A 10,961-nucleotide genomic window follows, 5' to 3' on the forward strand; every position below is an offset into this window, starting at 1 on the left:
GCAGTGTGCATCCGTGTTGTTATTAACAAAAACTGTTAAAAAAGCGTTTCATTAATTAAAATGACTAAAATAGAAGTAAAAATTAAACTAAAAACTAATAAAAATGATAAAAGAACAGCAAAACTACTAAATATTTTACTAAAATTCAAATGAAAATATAAAAATAAAAGCTAATTGAAAATATTATTAAATACTAAAATAGTGAATAAATAATACTAAGATAGCACTGGCATGCATAAACAGTTGTCAAATGAAATGTTGAAAAGTTTAAGTACTAAAAAAGAGTGCGCTATTGTATACTGCACTTTTAGAGCAATTTTGTAGGTATTTGGGTATTTTGTGTACAAAAACTTCAGCATACTGGAGATGACATAGTATGAGTAGTAGCTATTGTATACTGCACTTTTAGAGCAATTTTGTAGGTATTTGGGTATTTTGCGTACAAAAACTTCAGCATACTGGAGATGACATAGTATGAGTAGTATACTAGCATGCAATCCCCAACTTTTGAAGGTAAAATTACATGAAAATGGCATTAAAACACACATGAATTCTCCAGGATATTACACTGGTGTGTAAATAACTTTATTTTATGTATTTTAATACAGACATACAGCAGCGTGTTTATGGAGTACAGCAGGGCTCTGTGCTGATACCGACTTAAGAAGCCCCTAAATAACACATAAAATCATCTTATATGCATTTATAAGACATAAATATAGCGAATACAACAGCGAGCATGAGTTTGAAATAAGAAAATAAGATTTAAACACATTTCTTACATTAAAAACACTCAAACCTGCCGCCGCTCACAGTAGAACAGTGGCACACGTGATCTGCCCTTCCCATGATGCACCGGCATCGGCCCAAATACGACTATCGTACATGAATATACGGAAAATAATACAATAAACCTGCCTTGTCCTGAATTCCTGAGAGAAATTACATTCTCAATCTGCTTGAAATGACAGAAATTACACTTTCGCTAGTGAGAGATGAAGATTTGAGATGCAGACATGTGTGCGATTGGCACTCGTGTGGATCCGACATGCGACCGATCCCATGAAAAACACACTTGATCATCCTACGAGCGCAGGATCTGAGAGAGAGAGAAGACAAGATGTCACACACCTTTACTGTCACGGGACGCTCAAAGCGGCGGCCTGAGCCCTACTCACTTCATTTGACTGACAGCTGTCAATCATCCATCACATCACAGAGCAAACCCCGGTCTGCAGGGACTGGCCCCGCTCATCTGTGCAACATGTCACTCTATCTGATCTGAAACACAGAGAAAAAATCATTTTACAGTTAAATTAATTATCTTCAGCCAATTACATCGATTTTTTTCATTTTATTAGGCCAAATAACTTTTAACTAATTTAATTAATTTCAAAAGCATTTTTAAATAAATCTTTATATAATATAAATCTATACAGAAAATACAAATATTTTCAAGTCATTAAACAAAATAAATTGCAATATAGTTTAATATATGAATATTAGAGCTGTCAAACGATTAATCGCATCCAAAATAAACGTTTTTGTTTACATGAATGCGATTAATCTCGATTAATCGTTTGACAGCACTAATATATATATATTCATATATTTATATATAATATATTTATATTCAAAGGCAGCATCATATTGATTCTTCATGGACAATGTTATCCCAGAATGCATTGCTACCGGTTCTTTGAAATGCCCCAAACTGTATAACGGACTCAAAAAAGATCTCAATTACAAATATACGATATTAAAAACTGAAATGTATTGATAGTCTCATATAATTAAAAGTCAAAGACGGCAGGTTAGTACATGTTGGCGGCGCAGGGCAGGTCAGACTCGGAGCAGTACACGTGTTGCCCCGTCTCACAGATGACCAGCGCGTGCATCGGCTCACTGATGCAGGCCTTTAGTGGGCCGCGGCCCCTGCTGACATCAGCTTGAGCCGACAGGGTCATGTGACTGCACGAAGGGTTCCCATTGGTGTCCAGCTTATCCGGGGGTGGGCCGGGGGACGAGACGTCCAGCACCTGGATCAGCGAGGCCGGGACCGGGGCCGGAGGGTCAGTGTGGGACAGCTGCAGCCGCCGCATGTGACTGACCACCACCGTCGCATTAATGACTCGCTGAAACACACGCACCGTCAATAATTCATACTGCCACACAGGATGAGAGAATAGATGATCTGCCCTCTCTCACCTTCCACTTGGATTTGGCAAAGGTTTTCTGCATCTGCTCACAGACGGACTGAATGATGTTGTCATTGTGCGCCGTGTCTCCAATGATCCTGCACAGACAGACCAGCGACTTCATTCATTCATCAACCAGCATGTTGATTCAGAAATCAGATTACTTATTTATCAACCTGCATGATTTTATGCATTAGTTTATGAAAAACTATGTTGATTTATCATGCCATGTTTTTTCATGAATCAGTGTTTATGCACGAATCAACATGCTTATTTATAAAGTTATGAATCTGAATGCATATTTATGTATTAGTTTGTTTATACATGCACAAGTATGTTGAGTCATCATGGCTTATGTTTATACATAAACATTAGTTTATGAAAAACTATATGTTGATTTATCATGCCATGTTTTTTCATGAATCAGTGTTTATGCACGAATCAACGTGCTTATTTATAAAGTTATGAATCTGAATGCATATTTATGTATTAGTTTGTTTATACATGCACAAGTATGTTGAGTCATCATGGCTTATGTTTATACATAAATCACCATGCTTATTTTAAAATGAATGTTTATTTATAAAACTGTATAGTTATTTATGAATCGGCATGTTTAATAAATAAACACTGATTTAATGAATTATCATACTTATCAAAGAATAAACAAATGTATAAATAATCAACATGCTTATTTTAAAATGTATGTTTATTCATAAATCATGAATCTGCATGTTTTATGCATTATTTATTAAAAAATATGCTGATTCATCATACCATTTTTTCATGAATCAGTGTTTATTCATAAATCAGTATATTTATTTATGTATCAGTATATTTATTTATTTATCAGCATGTTTGTTTGTTTATTCACGAATAAGTATGCTTTTCATGAATTGGTGTTTATTCATGAATCAACATGCTTATTTCAAAATTATGAAAAGTGTATTTATTTATAAATATGCATGTTTATGCATTAGTTTGTTTATTCACCCTATGTATGTTTTTTCATGCATCTGTGTTCATGAATGAACAGTATTATTTTAAAAATGTTTATTCATAAATTTGTATACTCAATTATGAATCTGCATGTTTTATGCATTAGTTTTCTCATTCATGCATTTGTACGTTTATTGATGATACAGTAAGTTTTTTTCCATGAATCAACATATTTCAAAATAAGCATGCTTGTGTTTGATTATTAATCATCATACAGTATTTATGAGTCAACTAATTAGTATGTTATTAGTATTTTTATTTGTTTAACCATTATTTGAACATTAAGTTGTCAGTTTTTTTTTTCCATGCTTCACTATGTTTATTCATGAAAACATTTGTTTGTTCATGTTTATTCATGTAAAACAGTACTGAGATTCTCTGAGATGTGGCTTCGTGTTTCTCACCATGCATGACTGAGCGCTTGTTCAGTGGTGAAGCGTTTATTAGGGTTTTTCTCTAGCATGTGCCTGATGAAGTCCTTCGCTGCAGAAATCAAAAGTAAAGAGAGTTTAATCACAATTATTCACAGGGAGAAAGAGATCTATGCCTGAATAATCTCTACAGGAGTTGATGTTGTAATGCAGCTGATGGCCTCCAGGTGGCAGTAACGTCTCTTCATGTTTATGAGACTTCTGCGTCTGTAAAGTGTCAGAGATTTCGTCCCAGTACGGCGAGTGGAAGGCGTATTCTGCCTTCATGATTTTGGAGAACAGGCGCGTTTCGTTCTCCTCATAAAACGGTGGGTAGCCGCTCAACCTAAACAAACACATAAGAGATTAATTGAAGGAAAAACACAACTGACTGGCTCTCAGGAGTGTCTACATGAGCGCAGACTCACAAGATGTAGGTTATGACGCCGATAGACCAGCAGTCCACAGCTTTACTGTACGGTTTCTGAGCCAGAACCTCCGGAGCTGAGGAGAAACACCACAATCATGGACATTATAAGCAATTTAATGAAAATGTAATTGAAATATGATGTTTGACTGTGTAAAACCATTCATACCAACATATCCTGGTGTTCCACAGGCTGTGGACATCACGCCGTGATCGGCCATCTTGGACAGACCGAAGTCGCTGATCATGATCTTGGCGTTCTCATCCGAACTGTAGTACAGCAGGTTCTCAGGCTACAGACGGACAAAACCATGGCGGTTAATGACATTGCATTAAAAAACTGAATTGCTAGAAGATCGTCCGCTCTCACCTTCAGGTCTCTGTGGACGATGCTGTTCTGATGCAGGTAGGACACGGCCTCCAGGACCTGTTTGATCACATGGCTGGCGTCTTTCTCCGTGTAAACACCTCGATCCAGAATACGGTCAAAGAGCTCTCCGCCCGACACCCTTCACCCAAAAACACATTAAAATTACGTTAAAAAAGATGTGTGTGATTGTGTTTGTGTGTATATTTCAGGCTTTATCAAACACGTACAGCTCCATGACCAGGTAATAGTGTGTTCTCGTTTCGTAGAAATCCTCCAGTCCCACCACATTATCATGCTTTATCCTGAAAGACAGAGAGAGAGACTTTTAGGGGTTGTTGTCTGTGGTGTTTTAAGTGGAGTCAAGGGTATTTGCGTTAATGGTCTGTAGCATTTATGGTCTGTGGTGTTTGCATCAATGTTTTTATGTCAGTAGTCTTTTGTGGTAGTAGTTTGTGACTGTGATCATGTCTGTTTTGTTTTTAGTGGTGTTTATGTTTACAGTCTGTAGCCTGTCTGTAGTGTGTTAGCGGTCTTTGGTGTTTATGGTCTGTAGAACATGTTTAAGGGCTATCATGTTTATGTTTGAGGTTTGTGGTAATGGGTGATGGTGTTTATGTTTATCGTCTGTGATTTTAGTGGTCTGTGATGTTTATGGTCTGTAGTGTAGGTGATATTGGTCAGTGGTGTTTATGCTCATGTTTTTGTCGTGTTTGTGGTCTGTAGTATCTGTGATGATTATATATGTGATCTGAGTGTATTTTAGTGGTCTATGATGTTTATGGTCTGTAGTGTTGATGATATTGGTCTGTAGTGTTTATGTTAAAGGTCTGTGATACTTATAATTGTGATCTGACTGTTTACTTTAGTGGTCTGTGGTGTTTGTGTAAGTGGTCTGTAATCTTTATGGTCTGTAGTGCTGGTGATATTGGTCTGTGGTCTTTATGTTAATAGTCTGTGTTGTTTATGGTCTGTAGTGTTGGTGATATTGGTCTGTAGTCTTTATGTTCATGTTTTTGTCATGTATTAGTGGTCTGTAGTATTTATATTAGTGGTCTATGATATTTGTAGTGTTAGTGATACTGGTCTGTGGTCTTTATGCTCATGCTTTTGTCGTGTTTATGGTCTGTAGTATCTGTGATGATTATATTTGTGATCTGAGTGTATTTTAGCGGTCTGTGATGTTTATGGTCTGTAGTGTTGGTGATATTGGTCTGTAGTGTTTATGTTAATGGTCTGTGATAATTAGAATTGTGATCTGACTGTTTACTTTAGTGGTCTGTGGTGTTTGTGTTAGTGGTCTGTGATGTTTATGGTCTGTAGTTCTGGTGATATTGGTCTGTGGTCTTTATGTTAATGGTCTGTGTTGTTTATGGTATGTAGTGTTTGTGAAAATGGATGATTATATTTGTGATCTGAGTGTTTATTTTAGTGGTCTGTGATGTTTATGGTCTGTAGTGTTGGTGATATTGGTCTGTGGTCTTTATGTTAATGGTCTGTGTTGTTTATGGTCTGTGCTTTCTGTGACAATGACCTGTGATGATTATGTTTGTGATTTGAGTGTTTATTTTAAAGGTCTGTGGTGGTCTGTAGTGTCAGTGATACTGGTGTCTTGTTTTTTCTTGTACCTCTTCAGCACTTTGATCTCGTTCTCGAGGTTCGAGTGGTGCAGCTGTTTTTTCTTCACACACTTCAGGGCGTAGAAATTCCCGGTCTTTCTCTCTCTCACTAGGTAGACCTCAGAAAATGAGCCCCTGCAGAAACAGTTAAAAGGATATGAACATTTTAACCCCATAAACAACAACAGAATCTTTTCTGCAGTATGTGAAGCTCTAAATGTTGGACTCCCAGTGAGTTCAGTGCATGGAGATCAGCACTAATCCATCAGCACAAGGCCATGCTGTGTGTGTCCAGCCTGTTCCAGTGAAGACTTGAACCCACCCTGTCTATCTTGAGTCCACCTCTCCCATGAATAACTGTCCTAGGAGGAGGATTACAGTGCGTTATATAAGAGACCCAGTGCCGCCCCTCATGACTGATTAGCCACAATGCCTTTAATCCAGAACACCCTAGCAACCACCCAGAACACTGCAACGGCTTAGCAACATGTTCTCACCATGCTTTGATATAAGAGACCCTCATGACTGATTAGCCACAATGCCTTTAATCCAGAACACCCTAGCAACCACCCAGAACACTGCAACGGCTTAGCAACATGTTCTCACCATGCTTGGCACATTCTCAAACCATCTATGTGTGAAAGCAAACTCCTACAGCAGAGATTATTACATTAGCCACCGTTTGACCATTGCCAATTGATGAGAGGGTGATTATTTGAAGTCAGTCAGCCCTTGCCGACTCTCCAAACGTGCTGTAATCAACATAAATGTGTTCAGAATCCAATTAAGGCACTCATTCTAGAAGTTATGAAAAATTAATCCATAATTTACAGCAATCTGTCTATAACCATAACACAATTAGCAAAGACTCGTAAGATTTAGTTCTCTTTTGGAGGCAAATATGTCCCTTTGGTGTAGCTTATAAACCCACTTACATTCACCCCTCAGTAATCCTTTAATTGACCAGTGTCAGGATGTTCTCTGATGTCTGTCTCAATCACCCGCAGATGAAGATTAACAGGTGTCGAGAGAGAGAGAGAGAGAGAGAGAGAGAGAGAGAGACGCACTAACGCTGACACGGTCAACAAACTACTGACAAACATCTCTGAATATCAACTTACTGATAATTCAAAACACTTCATGACTCATAATGTCAAATAATATCTCATAAAGCTGTATAATGCTTCATAATGCCTCATAAATGCCTCACCCATTAATTCATCTCTATTCCTCAGTATGCCTCGTATAGATTTGTAACACCTTATACTGCCTTCATAATACTCCAAATTATTTTAGCACCTCATAATATTTAAAAACTTCTTATAACACTTCATACAACTTCATTTGAGTCTATGGTGCCTCATAATGTTTCACACCATTTCATAATGCTCCATAAAGTTTCATAACACTTTGTAATGCTTCATAACAACTTATTATGCTTTATAAAGTTTCATAACACTTTGTATTGCCTCATAGTGGTTCAGTATGCCTGGTGAAGCTTCCTAACCCCTTATAGTGCCCCATAAAGCATCATAACCCTTCATAAAGTGACATTTGACATAAAGTGACATTATATTGCCTCTTGAAGCTTCATAGCAAAGCTTCATTGGACCACTTTATAATGCTTCATAATGACACATAATGCTTCATAAAGCTTCATAACATTTCACAATTTCTCATTTAATGGTTCAGCAATGCATTAAAATGCTTCTTAAAAACACTTTTTAGTGCCCCATATTTCATATAGCTTCATAACACCTCATAATGCTACATAGCCCTTGATAAAGTGCCATAAGATCTTACAGTGCTTCTTAAAGCTTTATAACATTTCGGAACAGTTTGGTTCATAAAGCTTCATAAAACTTCACAGCACTGCTTCATAATGGTTCATTATGCCTTACAAATCTTCCTTACACCTTATAGAGCTCCATAAAGCTTCATACAATGCTTCAAAATGCTTCATATCCCCCCATAAAGATCCATTTAAAGCATAATGCATCATAATAGTTCAGTACAGCCTTACAAAGCTTCCTAACTTCTTACAGTGCCCCATACTGCTTCACAACTTCTCTTAATGCTTCACTACCCTTCATAAAGTGCCATAAGAGCTTACTGTATGTCGACTCTTAAAACTTCATAGCATTTTATAATGCTTTATAACACTTCACAAAGCTTCCTAATACCTTAAAGTGTTCCATAAAGCTGTATAACATCTCATAATGCTTCATAAAGTTGCATAACACTATTACAGTGGCTCATTTAATGGTTCAGTAATGCCTTACAAAGCATCATAATACAATGTAGTGCTCCATAAAGCTTCATTAAATTTCATAAAGCTTCATAGCACCTCATAATGTTTAATAACCCTTCATAAAGTGTCATAAGAGCTTACTGTATGTCGACTCTTAAAACTTCATAAAACTGTATAATGCTTTATAACACTTCACAACGCTTCCTAATACCTTAAAGTGTTCCATAAAGCTTTATAACATCTCATAATGCTTCATAAACTTGCATAACACTATTACAGTGGCTCATTTAATGGTTCAGTAATGCCTTACAAAGCATCATAATACAATGTAGTGCTCCATAAAGCTTCAATTTCATTAAGCTTCATAGCACCTCATAATGTTTAATAACCCTTCATAAAGTGTCATAAGAGATAAAAGTGCCTCTTAAAGCTTCATAACATTTCAAAGCGCTTATAATGCTTCATAACAACTCATAATGCTCCATAAAACTTAATTACTTCTCATAATGCTTCATACTGTAACACTTCACAATGCCTCTTATCGGCTCACTTTACAATGCTTCATAACACCTTTCAGTTCCCTTGCCTTATTACAATTTATTAAGCTTCATAACACCTTACAACGCTTCATAACCCTTCATAAACTGTCGTAAGAGATAATAGTCCCTCTCACAGCCTCATAACAATTCAAAATGCTTTGTAATGCTTCATTACATTTCAGAACACTTTGTATCATGCTTCATGAAGCTTCATAACACCTCACAATGCCCAATAATGCCCTATAATATTCTGTCTCACTGCAAAACCGTTCCTGCCGGTATTTCTCAATCGGAGCAAGAGGATGAAGGGCTTCATTGATAAAGATGTCCCCTGGCCCTCAATCCGTTAATCTGTGTCTCAGATTAGCACTGCTGTTGAACGCATGTGTCTCCTCTGAGAGCTAAAGCTGCTGATCCTGTAATAGTGCTCAAGCTGGCAAAAACACCTTCAGGAGCGCTGCACTGATTTCTGACTCAGCAAACAATATGTACTCAAAAAAATCACAGTGTTCGATACTTACGACCCCAGAACTTCCTTGAAGTCGAAAATGTCTTTGATGTTGTTGGTGATTTTCTTCCAGCTGCAGTTGATCTCCTTCCGACCCATCGCGGCTCGAGTTTCACAAGCTGACTCCTGCAGCAAACACATGTTAATTCCCCATGTGTGTCTGTCCATGCTCGCAATCCTTCAGAAGTGTGACTTTACTCTTATATATACGTGAATGTCGCACTAATGAGCGTGAGTTTTAATCTATGACCTTTGACCTCTCTATGTATGTTATTGCATTAACTCTCACACTGATATCTGGAGCAAAACCGGCCCAGTCACAGACCACCAGAAAAACTAAAAAATGCTTTAGTAATATTTCACGGTAACACTTTACAATAAGGTTTCATTTGTTAACATTAGTTAACTATATTAGTTAACATGAACTAACAATAAACAATGTTTTTACAGCATTTATTACTCTTAATTCATGTTAATTTCAACATTTAATAATACAATATTAAAATCATTGTATTTTTTTATGCACTGTGGGCTAAAAATGAAATTTTCACTACACTGTAAAAAGTGGTAACCTTTTAAACATTTATTTAACCCATCAACATTGTTGGTATAAATTAAGTTATTTGGGTTGCTGCTGAATAATATTTTTAATTGACTTTTTTTAGGTTACCTTTTTTTTTCAGTGTAACTAACAGTAACAAAGATTAATAAATGCTTTATTTTTTTTATTAAATATTGCTGATTGTCAGATGCACTGAAAAAAATGGTATAGAAAGAATTTTCACTTAGAAACTGCTAGTAAATTTCACAATTAATTCCAAAGAAATGGCATGCAACGCATTGAATTAAACATGAAATTTAAGTAGAAAAACTAAAACAGTACTTTCTTGTAAAATGTACTCCAATAATCTTTATTTACAACTTCGAAAAAAATATTTTTTTTACAGTGTAGCTAATGCATTAACTAATGTTAACAAATGAGACCTTACTGTAAAGTGCTACCAATATCACAATCAATAACATTAATAAACATTGCTACATTATATCATGTTAAACAGATAACTGGTTACCGCACATTTCAATAGTTAAGGATAGTAATAAACTTTAATTCATGTATTTTCATATAGAGCCTATTCAAGACTAACCGGTCTGTTCGGTATTAGCCTATATCATATTTATTAATGATTATCATTTACATTTATTTTTAAATGTCTTTCTATTTAACGTTTAACTGTCAACATATTCACAACAGGCAACATTTACAGTTGAAATACTGAGTTTAGAATTAAACAGAGACATCACTGAAACAGTTTAACGTTCCTAAAATAAGCAAAGCATAATAAACTCTCAGGATAATCAGTTTGCATTAATGTGATGTCTTACCCGGAGCGGAGCGGAGCGGAGGTGTGAGACGCACCTGTTGAGCATCTACCTGCTCTCTCACGCGCTCCCGGGGGGCGGGGCCGAGGCGCGTGACATCACCTGAGAGCCGCGTCACAATACCTGCCCCAGCAAACACTGGATTACAAATAAAGTAAAAGAGGTGCACTTGAAGTTTTGATGTTAAATATGCAAACGATGAAGATGTTTGTGCTTTGATGATGAAAACCCAACTTTGGGTAGTTTTGTAAACAACTCCAACT

General features: G+C 36.5%; 1 protein-coding gene across 3 annotated transcripts; it reads right to left on the reverse strand.

Moving 5' to 3' along the window:
• Positions 1–412: 412 nt before the first annotated feature.
• On the reverse strand, positions 413–10,740 carry LOC107698298 (calcium/calmodulin-dependent protein kinase type 1D-like). Of its 3 annotated transcripts, none has more exons than XM_016499253.1 (13): positions 10,702–10,740; positions 9,332–9,444; positions 6,030–6,155; positions 4,632–4,706; positions 4,405–4,543; positions 4,204–4,327; positions 4,036–4,111; positions 3,846–3,953; positions 3,602–3,685; positions 2,209–2,296; positions 1,822–2,135; positions 1,179–1,281; positions 413–1,099 (listed from the first exon to the last, which is right to left on the reverse strand). In XM_016499253.1, the coding sequence occupies exons 2-12, from the start codon at positions 9,415–9,417 to the stop codon at positions 1,209–1,211; spliced, it is 1,293 nt and encodes a 430-aa protein (XP_016354739.1). In that variant the 5' UTR covers positions 9,418–9,444; positions 10,702–10,740; the 3' UTR covers positions 413–1,099; positions 1,179–1,208. The 3 variants fall into 3 exon arrangements, with proteins under 3 accessions (XP_016354739.1, XP_016354741.1, XP_016354740.1); XM_016499255.1 differs by lacking the exon at positions 10,702–10,740 and adding an exon at positions 10,663–10,680; XM_016499254.1 differs by lacking the exon at positions 10,702–10,740 and having other exon boundaries at positions 9,332–9,459.
• Positions 10,741–10,961: the final 221 nt, after the last annotated feature.

Source organism: Sinocyclocheilus anshuiensis, unplaced genomic scaffold (assembly GCF_001515605.1).
Source record: "Sinocyclocheilus anshuiensis isolate Anshui unplaced genomic scaffold, SAMN03320099.WGS_v1.1 scaffold2216, whole genome shotgun sequence".
Lineage (NCBI taxonomy): Eukaryota > Metazoa > Chordata > Actinopteri > Cypriniformes > Cyprinidae > Sinocyclocheilus > Sinocyclocheilus anshuiensis.